The 17,716-nt window shown below is 33.5% G+C and overlaps 1 protein-coding gene across 1 annotated transcript in view; it reads right to left on the bottom strand.

The window, feature by feature from the left end:
• The window catches only part of LOC129234652 (LIM/homeobox protein Lhx3-like), a 142,063-nt gene that overhangs the window by 13,027 nt on the left and 111,320 nt on the right, over window positions 1-17,716 (bottom strand). Inside the window, exons 2-3 of the mRNA XM_054868692.1 lie at window positions 8,034-8,208; window positions 1,543-1,745 (exon numbers count right to left, since the gene is read on the bottom strand). Of these exons, the coding sequence (XP_054724667.1) occupies window positions 1,543-1,745; window positions 8,034-8,208 (378 nt within the window). The remainder of the gene's footprint in view (window positions 1-1,542; window positions 1,746-8,033; window positions 8,209-17,716) is intronic.

Below are 17,716 nucleotides of genomic sequence, written 5' to 3'. Positions count from 1 at the left end.
GAGGGTCATGAAATTCTCTTTTCCTCGCCAAACCGCCAATTTTGCTCATTTGATGCTGCTTGTTACCATGGCATCATTTAGTTGTGAAGGTTACTAATAGAGATTACAAAAACATGGCTGCTAAAAATAGATTATTAGAAATTAACAGTGTCCCACGGTACAAACGTCCCAAGGTACAACACTCTCCCCTACAAATTTGCGCTGCTATCACTTACTTTTCCCGATCGGTTATTAAAACCCCACTGGGAGTTTTTTTCTTTCATAGACGCCATTTTAAATTTTCGATGATAGCGTCCCCTACACGCTTTTAGCTAATTTGTACAAATCTATAAAAAAAAAGCCATTTTAAATTTTCGATGATAGCGTCCCCTACACTCTTTTAGCTAATTTTTATAAATCTATTTAAAAAAAAAATGAAGAGATGAAGATCGAAATAAAAAAAGGCCTACGTAAAGATCTTTAAGCCTTTTTTTTTTAATTTTTTTTTTATCGGAGCAAGTTATTAAACACTTGTATATTGTCATGGAAAATCTTTTTCAATATGTTTCTAATCCAATTAAGCATCATTTTTCAACGTTCCTCATTTTCACTTCAACATTTTTAAACATTTGCAACTACTTTCCGTTTTGATATATATTTTATTTTAACAATCATCTTAAAGTTTGTAATTTACTATGCTCTCGCTCTTTTTTTTTTTTGCGAAGATCTTATTGCACTAACAATTATTAATATTATCACAACAATAATTCGAATAATTATTTCTTAACCAAGCTTATTAGCCGTTGGTAAGTTTGCATTTCACCCCGTCACCCTTGAACCACACCATTGAGAAGGGATCAAACATAGAGCCAGAGAGTGAACCAGTTCTTTGGTGAAACCTTCAATTCTTAAAGCAAGGATACCAAGTCAAGTGATACATTTTAATGTAAAGTTTTCGCAGAAATCAGGTTTCTGTTAATGGTTTCACGGAAAACTGTTCATCGCAGTTGAACCTTGTGATTCGGGATCTTTGCCTCAGCGTTTCCTGAGCCAATGGTTAGACTTTCTCCCTTAAGTTACTACTTCCTGCTCTAACCAGGGAACCACACGAACAGTGTAATAACGAAAAAAGTTGAAAGGACCGAAAAATTATTTGCTCTCGTGCGCCAGTTATAGAGATATAAAGTCTTAAAGTCTGCTGGAATTTTAAGATAAACGCCAAATTCAAAGACTTGGCGAGAAATCGAAATTAATACACGATTTCACAGCCTGCATGTCGCAGGACATCTATCTACAAAGCGCGCGATAGATGTTACTAATTATTCAGAGAAACTTGCAAAATTTGGTGATTTTTCTTAAAATTTCGGCAGACTTTAAGACTTTATATTTTGATAATGTTGACACGAGGGCAATTATTTATGCGTCCAAAAAACATGTTTGACTATGCTATTTCAATTGCTACAATTTCACTTTCATTGTTACATTATGGTATGGTTTCCTCATAAGGGTCATACCAACACGCGTTCGAAACTGAAACAGAAAGGACAAAAATGGCTCCATTACCGCGTGCTTTGGCAGCTTCGTAGTCTTGCTTACAGACGAGCTTGTTGTCCTCCATGAGGTAGAACTCGTCCCCCGTGTTGAGCTGCCGTTTGCAGAGGATACAGGCGAAGCAGTGCAGGTGGTAGACGTTGTCCTGCGCTCTCCGCACCACCTGCGTCGGAGGGATACCCTGTTCGCAGCCGGCGCACTTGGTGCCGAAGCGCCTGAAAACGAAAAAAGAATTCAGATTTCAAAATTTGCGAATTACTTACCCCCCCCTACTCGAAGTTTAAAAATCAATACCTTCACTTACGAACCGTTCGTAGAGTCCATCTTTGAAATAAAATTTAAAGTGAATCAGTGTGTTATAGCTAGTTACGTAACGACAATTAAAGTAAAGTTTTTTTTTCTTTTTTTTTGAAAATGTTACCATAAAATTAATATTTAATACCGTTAACTCTTGCTCCAGATGTCAGTTACTGTTGCAAAATATTTGGCACCTGCGGTTTTCTTGCATTTTTCTACAGTCTAATGAAACCGACTCCTATTAACCTCTACCGACCGCTATTATCTCATTTACAGTCCTATATTTTAGACTCATTCTTTTTATACTAGTCAACTCGAGTATCGCCCCTGTGTTAACTATTCAAAAAGATTTTTAATTCTTCTGTTGACAGATTTTATGCTTTGCCCTAGGTTCCCATCCTCGATACATCTCTCAGGCCAATTGTTTAAGCGCGGATAGAGCTTCTGATTTTGGATGGGGTCATTACCAGAAAGGGGTGTCTAATGCAATTTTCGGGTAAGTGTTATGTTTTGCTGTTCTGCGCTATTAGTCAATATTTTGCCAGAACAATTTTAATATGAATATTTTTCGTAGTATTTAAAGCGAATAAACATACGGTATAACAAAATGTAGATTTGAATCACAAAAACAGTTTCAGTAAGTATAAAACTTTGAATCTGAATTGGTAAATTAGATAAAATAAGAACATTTTTCTGCACTACTCTAGAAAAGCATATAGTTTTGAGATTAAAAAAAAATCTTTTTTACTTCATAATCGTAAAAAATGTATGAATAAAAATGAAAATATAAACTTAGAATTTTAAGAAATAAATAAATCTGAATCAATCATTTGTATGGAAAACAAAATTGTTCATTGCTCTTTATTTTGGGTGCTTTGATTTGAGATTATTCTATTTATCGTCTTATCCCTTACTTTAGACAATGTTGTTTATGGAGAAATGTATTATGTTTTTTTTTTTTTTTTAATTTCCAATAGTTTTCATTTATTCTATTTTTTTGAAACAAAAATTTAATCTTATACCGAAAATGTCTAACTTTCCCACTTTTTCGCTGCAAAATTAAATTTTTAGTGTTGATTTGATACCTAATATTATCTGGGCTAGTGATGAAATACTTGCGTTGACATAATTTTCTTCCCCCAAACATTGAGAAATAATTTTGTTCACGTATAAGAAATAAGATCGAAAAAAGTTAGAAACTCTTCGTAGGTGACAATGTTTTTTGATTGTTCACAAAATACCTTTAGCGTTATCAAATTAATACATCATTTTTAGTATCTGTTCTACGTTATAAGCTTCCTATGATAAAGTTTATAGGAAGCACATTTGTGTCTTAGATATGGATTTAAATACATAAGATTAAGATACAAGAAAAAAATGTGAACAAGAAAAAGGATTTAGGGAAAATATATCATTTTAAGATAAAAAAGTAAGGAAAACGGAGTAAGTTAAATGTGTAAATGTAAGGGGAAAACATAAGATTTGGATTTAAAGATACAGGAGTACAAATAAAGAAAGAGACAAAAATACGATATGAAAAAAAAGGGTTACAGTTACGATGTAATCGCAAAAGATGTAAGATTAAGATATAAAAGAAGACTTAAATTTAAGGTGCTAAAGATCAAGAAAGGGTGTAAAATTAAGAAACAAACTAAGTGTAAAATCAACATATAACTAAGTTATAAAGTTACAAGAAAAGGGTGTGGGATTAAGATGTTATAAAAAAAAGGTAAAAGGTTGAGATATGAAGATAGAGAAAAATAAGTTAGATTTAGACATAAAGATAAAGAAAAAATAAGATTAACAAATCAAGCGAAAGAAAAATTTGTAGGATTAAGATGTTAAGATAAAGAAAAATAAAAAAGTGTAAGATTAAGATATAAAAATAAAGATATGATTCGAATTTTTCCATAGAGCCTAATGCAGTTTCTTTCTTTTTTCTTTCTTTCTTTTTTAGTTGTTTAAAATTTAACGAAACTTTTTCAAAATGTAAAACATAGGAACACAGGAATCAGGCGTCTTCAGATTAATCTTTCGATCCATTTCTTTTCTTTTTTTTTGAAAATCAAACTAGTCCCTGAACGGATATTGGGGGGGGGGGGGGAAGAGAAAGGAAATAGATCTACATACCACCCGATAGATATTACCTTATGTCATAACCCTACATTCATTCCATTAGCATAATTTTTATTTTCCAATGTTAGTTTATTCATTTATTTATTTTTGTTTTTATTTTTAGTGGTAATGTTACGTTTGGTGCATTAAATTTTCTTCCATAGAGTTTTTTTTTAAATCCTATTTGGAAATAGCAGGGAAAAAAGTATTGGGAGGCGCCTGAAAATGTTTTCTGAAACTGAAAAAATAGTGTGCAAGTCTGAAAATCTCAAAACTTGTTTGAAACAAGTTTTTAAATTTTAAAACTTAGGAAAAATCATTGGAACTTATCTTTCAAACGAAACATTTAGTTTGTGAAAAATAGCTTTAAAGTTTCATCTTTTTTATTTTTATTTTAGTTATTTGCATTACATATTCATCAATATTCTACCTAGTAAATAATTTGAAACGCTTTTTATCAATGATTGAAATTGGTTGTACCAGTGGTGAATCGCTGTTCCTTCAAAAATTACCAAATACGTAATTTTGTTTACATAAAAAGAAAAATTTTCAGACTAAAATTACTAGTAATAAATTAAAACCTCTGAAATTTGGAGTCAAAATTAATTACTTTTTCATATATTAAGCTTCAAAACTCCAGTTTAGTTCATATGTTCAAATTATAGGAGGTTTTTTATTCGAGTAAGGGATTCATCTTTGATTCTGTAAGAATTAATAAGCTTTGGCTTAATGTTAATCATGCGGTAAAAATAATTCGGAAAAACGAGAAAAAAGAAACCTTTTTAATTTCGAAAGTATTTGCTGTATTTTAATTACTTTAAATAACTTACTATTTAAAAATATTAACAATCGATGTTTTTGTATACCTTTGACATGAATTTTCTTTCATGGGTGACTAAAAAGATTAATTCATGTCAAAGACTTAATTGAAAACTTTTCGGAATATTTTGCTCTACTATTGAAAAGCTGAATTCTCCTCATTTTTATTATTTTTTTTTTAGAAAAAAAAAAGTCTCTTAAAATTAAACTTACCTAAGCGATGCTTCATAAATTTAACTCAGGCTAAAAACGGTATATAAAACTGATTGAAGTTTCCAAGATGCAGAAAACAAATTACTCTAATTCGCTTAGCAATGCATGGGAATTGCGTTTACTTCTTTATTTTTTCACTGGAAGCAGCTAGAGTGATGTTAATTGAATAAAAGGAGAAAGTGCTGACGCTTTCTTTGAAAACAAACTTCTAAATGGAAAAACGTTCAGGGATTAATGAATTTTTACAAAAAGCTAATTTAAAAATTACCAGAAATTAAATAAATTTTAATAAATGAAAGATTGCATTAAATTGTGACTTTGATGTAAAAAAAAGTTTTATCTTATCTTAGAATATAAAGTTACCAAAATAGAGAAGTCAAGTACTATTCAGTAAGAAAAAGGCAAAACCATCAAGCATGAATGATTACTTCTGTTTCGTCTAGAGAGAAACTATGTCGTAAAGCAAAATTCCACAGTAAAAATTTCATAAATTAATTTCAGAGTTCAATTTTTTTTTCGCTGCACAAAAACGGAATTTTATGACAAAAAACGAGCCGATGTGTGCATCACATGACTTCCTTTTACTCCAATTTTAATATCATTTTCCCTTTATTGGCAATTTTAATGTGATTCAATAGTTTACTCTAAATATCATCACAAGTGGCCAAATTGCAACCAGATTTAAAAAAAATTTTTTTAAAAAATCGCCAAATTTGTCGCCAACTTGGCAACAAAACTTTGCGACCAAAAGACTGGCAATATATTGCCAAGTGTCCGCCAAATTATAACACCACTTGAGTATACATCGAAATTAACAATGTTTTCCTCCCAAAAAGGGGCAAAAGACACTTTTAGAAACACTTGAATGCAACCAAAAGGGGAGGTGCACAACTAGACACCACTAGGAGTCCACGTACCAAATTTCAACTTTCTAGAACATACCGTTCTTGAGTTATGCGACATACATACGCACATACATAAATACGGACGTCACGAGAAAAGTCGTTGTAATTAACTCGGGGAATTTCAAAATGGTTATTTCGGGTGTTTATACGTTCTTAGGCACTTATCCGGGTGTGGTCGGTTCGAAAAAAAAACTCAACATTAATTCGGGGGTGAGCAAAATGGAAATTAAGGCCGAATTTTGAGTGAAAATTTTTTTGTGAATACAATACTTCCTTTTTTGGAAAAGGAAGTAATAAATGCTTTTGTCCACTAGCGCAGCCAGAAAAACCTTCTGGAGAGTTTTTTTTTTTTTTTTGATGAAAAATACCTTCTGGTGGAGGTTTCTTGATAAAAACAGTCCTTTCATATGTTTAAACTACTATTAGAATACGCATTCATGTTAAAACCAATGCCTCGGACGTTGTGCCACTGCTTTTATCGCCTGATTCTATTTCATGCTCTTAAGAAATATCTTTTCTTTCCGATACCCACCATTAAGGACATTTCTCCTACAACTTGGCTTGAACGTTCTGTTTGTCTAACCTATAGTAAAGTCTAAACGATTAGCAACAACGATTTTTTTTGTAGCGCAAAACTTTTTAGATGTTGCTTTTCATCAATTTTAATTTTCAGCCCAAATGTACTTTTTATTTATATTTTCCTGTAGTTAAGTCATTTGTAGAAACACATAAAGTGAAGAATAAGTTTCTTCCTATATCTCCTAGTATAGAGATTTCACAACTTATTCTACTCGTTAATGTTTATTTTCTATCATTAGTGGACACTTTTTCTGGAACAGATAATCCCTATTTTAATAAAAAGTACTCATATACATACAGGGGGAGTCTAAACTCTTAGAAAAACTTTGAGGGGAGTTAGAGGGGAGGATAAAAAGCATGAAGTATGAGGTATATATGGCCGCAAACGCAATGCTGACGCATTACATGCACAAAAAAAACACAGAAACTGATGGTTGCAAATTGCAAAACAGGAAACAAATTTATAACACAAAGATGATTTGACAAAACATTTTAGTTTTCATGAAATATTTAGAGCAGTTAAAAGTTACGGCCTGTAGTAGTTCTAATTCACGCATCGCAACAAAAGCGCATCGACGGATGAAATTTTTTCAAAATGGCTCGTAATTGCTTGGGTGCTCTGTCTTTATGCGACGAATGTATTACAGCTGCAGGCCGCAAATTTCATCAACCGCTTTAAACTTTTCATATAAAATAAAACGTTGTGTAAAACTGTCATTACGTAATAAATTTGTGATCTGTATTCATCCATCTGTTTCTGGCTTTGTGTGCATGCAGCGTGTCAATATTGCGTTTACGACCATTTGTTCCTCATGATTCCTGCTTCTTATCCTCCCATAAGTTTTGTTCAAGAGTTTAGACCCACCCTTTAGTTTATATGGCGACAATTCCTGTGGAAATTCAGATCGTGGATGGAGTTTCGAAATCTGACAAAGCCTGGAATTCAATAAAATTCTTCGTGGCCATAATACTTTCACAAAGGATCTCTATTTACAAGTATTGGTGGACTATGAATAGTACACAAACCTTGCGGAAGTCCTTTATGATACACATTGTTAATTTTACTGAGACATAGCGCGTATAACACGTACATCAAACTGCTGAATGTAGAAAGAATTATTATACCACTAAATTCTACAACTATAGAGATGTTTTATTTTATAAACTGAACTATTATATATTCACGATACATTTCAGCAAAAACCACTCGTAACATGAAAATGCCTCGAGACACTTCAGAACCACCGTGCTACCTCTGAAACATGTGTTAGAAATTAAGTTATTTTTGTCAACTGTAGTCGGACAAAGTGTAATGAAGCACTTGCAAAAGAGAAATAAGTGACTTGGAGAAATGTAACAAGTGCAGTGATGGAGTGCAACAAGAAGCTTAAGTTTGAGGAAGTGCAACAAGGGATTAGACGTACAACAGGGGGTTTGGGATTAGACGTGCGACAGTGGACATGAAGGAGTACACAAAGGAGCTTGGGCTTTAAGAAGTTCTACAAGATAATAAAAATGGACTTGTAGGAGTGTATCAAGAGACCTGAAGAAATGAAACAAGAAACAGGGACTTACTTGAAGAAGTCCTCCTTGCAAAAGACTTGTCCGTTGCGGGCGAAGCACTTGTCGGCGAGCTGGGCTCCGCAGTCGCAGCACTTGAGGCACTTGCCGTGCCACGAGCGCTCCAGCACTTTCAGGATAAAACGGTCCAGGATTGGTTGTTCACAACCCGCGCACTTGGGGATTGTCGCTGAAAGGAAAGAACAATTGATTTACTACAAAATCTACATTGGTCATAATAACACGGAATGAAAGATTCATTTTAAAAGGTTTTTTTTTTCTGAAGACGCATTTTATTTTTGGCTAAAATCAACCATGATTGTGCAAGTGGTCGAATTTTTTTTTTTTTTTTTACAATTGATCATTTTACTGATAGTAGGGTAGACGTTAACGTAGATAGTAGGGCACGTTTACACATGGGGCGTTTACGCAGTGCCCTTTTTCCAAAACGAGTTATAACTGGAGAGTCAATTGTCCCACCAGATTGAATCTGCTCCCTAGCAAATATTCTCACTAGTTTTTGAGCATCAGTCGAGCTTCGGTTTAGCATGCGGATAGGAAAATATGTTTTCTACCAAGTTGAATAAATTTTGTGTTGAACGTTTTGAAGCCTATTGTGAATAAATAATACAGAGTTAAGAACAAATAAATATATAAAAATCAGAAGAATTTTATCCTTTCTTGAGAATTGTATTTGTATGGACAGAAAAGTTATTAAATTTTGTTGCACGTTAAAAATAAATCCAAACTTGCCGACAAGGCACATTTACGCATTTTCGTAGGGGCACATTCACGCGTGTTCTTACTGTGTCTTACTTGCAAACGGGCCCCGGACGCTGTTTTCGCTCTGTACTGTTTCACAGCTGTAGTATTTTCAAATTATTTAGTTTAGAAAATCACCATTCCTTTTTAATAAAGTAACAAATTCATCTTATAGCTTACAATCATGTAATGTTTTCTTCATGCCTGCTCAGCTTTAACTTTATGCACTATTCAGCCTGTAATACATTTTCTTTATTTTAAAGATGGTAAGATGATACGTTCTAAACACTAACAGAAACACGTCGGATGTCAAAATAATGAAAAGGCTTATCGATAATCCAAGTATTTCTCCCAATCGGCCTTCCTCATCGTCACGTGTGGACTAACCCTACATACACTATTTGAAAAAGTAGGACCAAAGTTTAGGAACCAGGAAAGGAAAAGGAAAGAGAATGTTTACAATCCTAACTGATGCTCCGATTAAAAAAGCTCTCAGACAAGAGCAGTTAGAAGCTACAAAGAAAAAAACATAATGGCAGAACAATACAAAAAGGAGAAATTACTTTAAAATTTAAAAGTTTATATTGAAAAAGAAAAGAAGACATATCAAAGAAAAAAGTATGAAACCAAAATCTGTGACAGGGAAAGAGTTAGTACTTAGTGCACTCTAAAAAGGAAATTAGTGAACGATTCTGTTTACGAAGTAGAAAATTGTGCCTGCATCTATTATTGTTCAAAAGCACACAGTCAATCGAAAAAAGAACAAGAAAGGGTTCTATGTCTTACATGGCAAAACGCAATCTCTCTTCCCCTCCCACATCAATATATATATATATATATATTAATTTGAATTTTTGGCATCTTGAATTCAAATTATGTTTTTCGCAATCACGAGCGTGTGTATGAATGCGCGTGTGTGTTTGTGTAGGCAGGGCCGTCGAGAAGGGGGGGCAAGCCTATGCATTGCATAGGGGCCCGTGAGAGATTGGGGGGCCCACGAAGCGGGCCTAAGAAAAAGAAAAAATCCCTCCCACCACTTTTTTTTTTTTTCCTTTTTCTTTAAAAAAAAAAAAAAAGCTTTTTAGTTTGAAGAAACTCTTTCTCCTAGAGATTACAAGTTTTCAATCTTGCAAGTTCGAAGTGAGAATTTTTTGTTTTGTCCTTATCTTCAGAACTCTCTATCGACTGTAGCTTAAAAAAAAACGCTTATTTTTGAAAGATTACCAGAACTTTAGTGAAATGGACAAGGGGTAAAAATTAAAAAAAGAAAAAAAAAAAAAAAACGCTTGCATTTTTAGCGTTCGAAACTTAAAACATTGGCAAACGGCTCAGTTTGATGAAACATTTTAAAATATGTATTGATTTGAGTTTTAAGTTCAGTGACACAAAATGAAACTAATTCTAGCGTTGTTTCAAGAGTAACAAGAAGTTCCGTCTAGAACTATACGAGCCTACTTTCCCGTATACCCATACTACTTTCTAGTACCTGATCAATGTTCTCAAAAATAGCTAAAATCGCAAATTATTTCAAACATATTTTTGCTAATTTCTAGGAATAAAATATTCCTCACACATCTAAAAAAAATAGAAAAAAAAAGCAGCACCTTTTAAACAAAGCAGCTAATACACTTTTTTCCCTTAAAAAAATTCTTTAACAGCTTTCAAAACGAAAAAATAATAATTAAAATTAATAAGCTTATTAAAATAAATACATCATATCAAAAAAAAAAAAAAATCGTTTCTTTTTCTCCTGTTGCCAAAAATAATTTTTTAAATGAATTAATGCACTTACCAAAATAAATAAAAACAATAAATGTCAACTTAAAGAAATACTTTTCATTGTCAAAAAAAAAAAAATCGTCTGCGCATATCGTTATGTAGAAACATAAATGACTTTGAGTTTTTTCGCCGAAAACTGAATAACTAAATTAAAACTTTAGCTTGAAAATAAAAACAAATCATATCAACAATAATTATTTCACAGTGAAAACCATAGCTGTGGAGTCGGAGTCGGAGTTAATCTCATTTTGGGATAAAGGAGTCGGAGACGAATATCCAAGAATCGGAGTCAGTTTGTCCTCTGTGTATAAATTTTTGCCAAAGCTACGAAGTCAGAGTCGAAGTCGGGGAGTCGGAGTCCGATTAATTATCTGGCACAGGAGTCGGAGTCGGAGTCAGGTGCCTCTAAATTCTCAGAGTCGGAGTCTGGAGTTTCTCGTCAATAGCTATTTCCAACAAAATTTGTTTGAAATAAATCCGCCTTCAAGTACGGAATCTACATTGACTTTCAGTTTTCCCGTAGGCGCTAATGTTAAGTTTTTTTTGAACTGTTCAAAATTGAACAAAAATAGTTCAAATCAAAAAGTGAAATATGGGACTGAGATGTCCTCGCCGAGATCTTTCGAACAAAAAAAGTTTGTTCGAATCGGACTATTCATTCAAAAGTTATTGGGGGGGACAGACAGACAGACCGACAGACCGACGGACAGACCGACAGACATTTTTCCCCATCTCAACACCCTACTTTCCAATTTTTAATTTTTCGATATTTATTTAATAATTTTATTTATTTTTGATTTTTTTGTTTTTTTTTGTTTTTCGCGACATTTTAAAGATGCATTAAGCCTTCTTTCATGCTTTTTTCTTCTTTTTCTGACTTTTACTGGGAAAGTAGGCTAAAAACGGTTGCCTAATTTGGGAAAACATTTTGGACGCAGGCAGCACTTCTCATCAAATGTCTAAAAGGGGCACTGTTATGTCACTCAAGGGTGCCCACCTAGGGAGGTCAGGACCATTAAATTTATTTGGGGGGAGGGGTTCCCCTGTGTCACTGTATTAATTAGAATCAGTGTTAAATTTTCCTATAAGCTAAACAAGCTGCAGCTTGAGGTGAACTTTCTGTATGGTTAGGGTGTTGCTTCTCATTAGTACCTATTTTTTTAAATATTTCCATCATTTCTTTCAAAGAATTTTATGCATTGTTTAATCTAGATAAATTTTCAATTGATTCAGCGTTGTGTTTGTCGGTGGGTAGAGGGGATAATCAAAACTAATGGGTCGAAAAATAAAATATGTAACCAAAAGTCGATGTGAGCAAGTGATAGACTGTGTGTCATATCGTTCCCTTAATTTGCAAAAGAGTGCATAAGTTTAAAAAAAAAATCTGTATTTTGTTCTCCTATTTTTACTGATGTTTTTGTAGTTCGAATTACCCTCCTATAAGGCCTCAAAATGCAGAATTTTTAATGTATTTTTCAAAAACATTTACGGGGGAGAAACCCCCGGACCCCCTCAAATTTGAGGGATTCTACCCTCAACTCAAAGGAGGTCCTTGTCTAACTCACCTGAAAACCCTCCTCGTCCAAGGTAAAAGAAAAAGACATTATACCAAAATCATTTTTTAAAAACCCATTCATGGCTATATCGCTATATGTGCCAGAGAAAAAGACATAGTTGGGAAAATGTTTTTAAAAAAGGCCTGATTTGCTACTAATATAATGTTGTCCGAACTACAAAAAAGGTCCCCCATACTTTAAGTAGCCTTGGGCCCTATTAAGTCGAAATCCGGCCCTGTATACAAGAATCTCTTTTTAATAACATTACAAAGTTTGAATTAAGAAGAAGCACAGCAAAGCAATTTTAATTGAGGAAAAAAAAAAAAAACTTTCAGTCAAAAAAAAAAAAAAAAAAACCTTCATATTAGACCTAGACCCTTTGACAATATTTAGGATATTTATGTAAAAGCAGAGTGAAGAAAGAGGAGATTCAAGTAAAAAGTTAGGGGCCTTGAAGAAACTTGCATAGGGGCCCATAAATCCTGTCGACGGCTCTGTGTGTAGGCGCATGTATGTGGGTGCGTGTGTGTATGTATGCATGTGTGTGCGTGTTGTGTATGTAGTGCTGTGTGTGTACGCGCGTGTGTGTGTAGGAGTTCGTGTGTGTGTATGTAGGGAATATGTGTTTGTGTGCTGGCATGAGTGTGCGTATGTGTGTGTAGGAGTGTGTATTTGTGTCTGTGCGCAGGCATGAGTGTCTGTATGTATCTGTAGGCGTGCGTGTGTGTGTGTGTAGGATATGGACGCAACCTGGAGACGGTTTTCGCAAGAGGAGCAGCATCGTGAGGCCGGCCGATGCGACGGTGATGCTGGCAGAGGGTGCTGGCAGGAAAATAAAATGATAGGAATTCAAAACAGTCAAATGAGAACAATAAGCAATCGTGATTGCTCAAAAAAAAAAAAGGAAGAAAGAAAATCAAATTCGGCGCTCTGCTATCAACTACTGTGCGACGGTACCACGCTAAACACAAATGTCGCCTCTGCACTTTTTTTCAAAATTGAGTTATTGTCACCAGATCAGGTAGTTCTATATAGCATTTTTTACCTTACGATGTTTTATGGTCCTGTGAATGGGGATTTTTTATTTTTTTTTTTTTTTTTGAAAATCTGTAAATGTGGCATCTCTGAATCTAGATGAGGAGGCGTAAAACTTAAAAAAGCAGTATCTCATTTTGAGCTCAAGTGTAAATGCGACTTTTGAGCTTAGCACGGGAGTACACTGCTAGTCAATTGTACAGCAAATGAAAAGAACTAGCTCAGGAAATACAAGTGATTACAACTTAAATAAAACAGTACAGTGCTCGCCGCTTCTTAAAATCACATTTGTTTTGAGGGCATCTGATTTTATAAAGCGACTGATTTTATAAATCAGCATAACAGAACTTTAGAACTTTTTTTTTAAAGTTTCAATTTTGAAAAAGAAATGAATTACTGTTTAAATACATTTTTTAAGGGTTTCAAAATACAGTTAAGTAAACATGAATAACATTTTAATTTGCACAAGAGTCTCAAACAATCAACTTGACTAAGATTACTTCGAATAGAAAATTCAACATCTTTTGAAAGTTTTAAAAATTTCTTAAGCCCCGGCTTGGAATTGGAGTAGTATATGTTTTATATGTTTTATGGGAGGACAGCGGGAGGGGGGAGCAACCAAGCTAACCAAGGGGCCCGCCTTGGCTTTCCGCAGCCTCTGTTTTCAACATTACTTCCAAAGTACATCGTGTGACATCAAGAATCAAGAGCTTTTCTGACAAATATTGAAGCGGGAAAATTTGGCTATGTAATTTCTTAATCTTCTAAGACATTCTTCCACTTCTTGGTGCGACATAACTTTAGAATTTATTATGTCTGTCGCAATTTTCTACATAATTATAGGTGTTGCTTTCAAATTTTGCATAAGCTCTCCAAAAGCTTGATTTCATAAAACGGCGATCATCATTTTGTTACAGGATGGCTTTAAGATGATTCTGTTGCGCCAGATTTGATTTAAAAATTGGCTGATTTTCTAATACAGTGGTTTTATTAATGACTTCTACAGTATGTTTTAAAAATATGCTGGTTAAATAAAATGACAAAAATTTAAAAATTTGAAACAATTCTGTCGCTTAATTTCAAACTTTAATACTATTATGCTTTTCAGTACACAAACTGAAAAAAGGTAAGAAAAAAACATGCAAGCAAGTAATAAATACAAATATAGCTCTTTTTTTCGGAGGAAAAAAGGTTCTTGAAAAAGTACAGGGTAAATATAAAATTTCTACATTCATCCTTATTGAAAACATAATCACATTGTTTTATGAAGACTCAAAATTGGATTCAAATTTTTATTTCATTCCTACCTTCTACGAAACAAATATTGTTTTTGTTTTCATAGAAAATGTAACATTACCAGCATAATTTTTATTTTTACTTGTAACTACTAGATGGCGCTACAGTAAATTCGAAAAGAAGGAAATTACTTGTACCGTAGCGGCAAAACAAATGAGTTCTCACGTATAGTGTTTCTGAACAGTTTTTTTTTTAAATTATTTTAGCTCAGGTATGGAGGCCGTATTTTTGAATTTATGGAAGCAGGCCACTCATGTCAAAAACTTTTTTGTCGAGGTACGCGGGAAAAAAAATTCGTATTCAGATACACGTGCATCAAGAGCGTATTAAAGGGAAGAACCGAAAAGGCACGGGCACCCGCAACCCCCCCCCCCCCCCCCAAAATGTAATTTAAAACCAATCATTTTGAATAAGGATTTTAAAATTTAAATTTGGAAAATTTTCATAATATTTGACTTGGTACACCTCCGAAATAAATCCCTATATCCACTCCTAACATACACACATGTACACATGCATAGATATATTTTGTTTATAAATTCTTGAAGAGGGTCAGTTTCCTTCTCCTCAGTTCTGGTCCCCCAGGTGACAGGTCTGAGTGAAAGTGTGATGCGCACCTTTATAAACCAAAAGAAGTAAACGGTTTAAAATTTTATTAATGTTTTAACTCAAATTTTGAATGAAATACGTAAATAATTTATGAAAGTAAGCTTAGAACAGAAAATTAAAACAAAATTGATTTTCATTTTTGCTAAATTTCGGGATGTATTTATGGTTTTACAAGTCAAGTCAACAATGTCTTGCTGCATTTAATTTAAACGAGCTGATGTGTGTACATCACATGACTTCCTTTTACTCCAATTTAATGATAATAGTGCCTCGGAGTAAGCAAAGAAACACTTTAAACATTTTCACCCAAAGTTTGTTGCTAACCGAAGCAAAAATAAAACGTTTTATACAGATAATTTTTCCAATATGGCAGTTTTAATGTGATTCAATGGTTAACACTAAATATGGCAAAATTGAAACCAGATTTAAAAAAAAAATAATAAAAATTTAAAAAACCCACCAAATTTGTCGCCAAGCTGGCGACAAAACTTGGCGACCAAAAGCTTTGCGATATATTGCCAAGTGTTTGCCAAATTAAAACACCACTTGAGTTTGCATTGAAATTAACAATGATTTTACCCTAAAAAGGTGTAAAAGACTCTCTTTGGAACATCCGAAAGCAACCAAAAGAGGAGGTGCACAACTAGACCCCACTAGAAGTCTACGTACCAAATTTCAACTATCTAGGACATACTATTTTTGAGTTATGCGAGATACATACGCACATACATGTGTATACATACGGACGTCACGAGAAAACGCGTTGTAATTAACTCGAGGATCGTCAAAATGGATACTTCGGGTGTCTATATGTTCTTTGGCATATATCCACGTGTGGTCGGATTGAAAAGAAAAAAAACTCAATATTCATTCGAGTGTTAGCAAAATGAAATTAAGGCTGATTTTTGAGTGAAATTTTTTTCGCGAATACAATAGTTCCTTTTTTTGTAAAAGGAAGTAAAAAAGGAAAACTTTCAATTAGAAGACAAGCATATCTACTATTTATACTGCAACATGATACTTTCCTCTTGGCGAGATCGGTTTTCTTTTCTAGACACCTGTTTCTCAAGAGAACGTGGAAGCACGTAAAAGTGACTTGCAGACTAGACGGCGAGAATCATGGTTCAATAATGGTTTTAGCGAAAAAATGATGAAATACAAGATAAAGGAGGATATTTCACCCTTTCTCACAATTTAGAAACACCAATAAACGTTCACTGCTGAAAAAAAAAAAGCACCAAATTATATTTAGTGAAAGGATGACGGAAGAAAATATTCCACTAAACTTTCAAGCAGTTTTAATGGAAAAAACCTTTCGCAGATAGTTAGAACTTTTTGCATTTTGTTTGCAAGTTCGTCAAGATAGATGATGATTGTTTGTCACACAATCTGATAGCAATCATTGTGTGCATAAACCGATTTGGAAACCAAAGACATTTTCGTAGCTCATCAAAACTTTCTTTAAAAAAATTAAGTGTTGTAGAGTGAAACATTATACATACATTGAACTCTCACTTATACTCTTTTATGCATCTTTTTCACTTATACGACGATTTTCTGTGGTACCTGCTTGTTCTATAGAAAAGTAATGATAATTTTATTCGTTTATGTACAGGGCCCAATTTCCCAATAGGCAGAGTAGGCAGTTGCCTAGGGCGGCAATTCTTTTAGGGGCGGCAAATTTTGTTTTGGAACTGATGTGATTATCCCACCCTTGGCGACTTTTTTCTGTTGGCGCAAAGAAAGCGTCGCCAAGAAAACGAGGTATGGCGACATATGTCATATATCGTTCTTAGCGATGCTTTTTTAGCGCCAACAGGAAAAACTCAGAAAAAAATACCTTAATCAAAGCATTTCAGAACACAATATATATATAAACAACATAAAACCACAACAAAAAAACTTTGCTAATGTTCGCTTCAAAAATACCAGAAACTAGAAAGTTTTTGTACACAAATAACAATTACTAGAAAGTATTTAAAATGCTTAAATTGACAAATTACTATAACAGCTCACCAATGAAACATGTACCAATAGAAATAAAAGCTATTTTCCAACATGCATTTCATCGAACAAAAACTTTTCTCATACTCTGCTAAAAAAGAGCAAAGCGATTCAAATTGCGATGTTTAAAGCGGAAATCATCCCCAAAATCAATAACTATTTCAGCCAAAAAAGCGCTTAGTTACTCAAATTTCGATGTATGAAAAGTAGAAATGTCTCAACAGAACATCCTAAACATAAACAATACAAAAATACCATACATTTATATGTTATCCAGACATGCTTTCAAAATACCTATTATATTTTACATAAAATAACACCTTTATATTTTTATAAAATGCTGGAGTCAACTTATTTTCAGAAATTCAGTACCTAAAGGAGGCACGTTAATAGAATGTCTAAATTCGTGGCATCGATAAGACTTAACTTTTAGAGCAAAATAACCGTACTATTTTTGTAAAATTAATTTACATACAGTAAAAATAAAGTTGAAAACTTCAAGAATCCCTCAAAGATTTGTAGAAACAAAGAATTTCGAAAGTGAGATTTTTTTTTTTTTTTGAATTCTAAAATAAAGAACTTACCTTTTAATGGTATAAATCCTCACTCTCAGTCTAAAACAATACATCATATGACAATGGTACGTTACAGATACAC

The sequence above is a fragment of the Uloborus diversus genome, chromosome 1 (genome assembly GCF_026930045.1).
Source record: "Uloborus diversus isolate 005 chromosome 1, Udiv.v.3.1, whole genome shotgun sequence".
Classification (NCBI taxonomy): domain Eukaryota; kingdom Metazoa; phylum Arthropoda; class Arachnida; order Araneae; family Uloboridae; genus Uloborus; species Uloborus diversus.
Note: the sequence above shows the minus strand (reverse complement) of the source record. Positions and strands in the feature narration are given on the sequence as shown.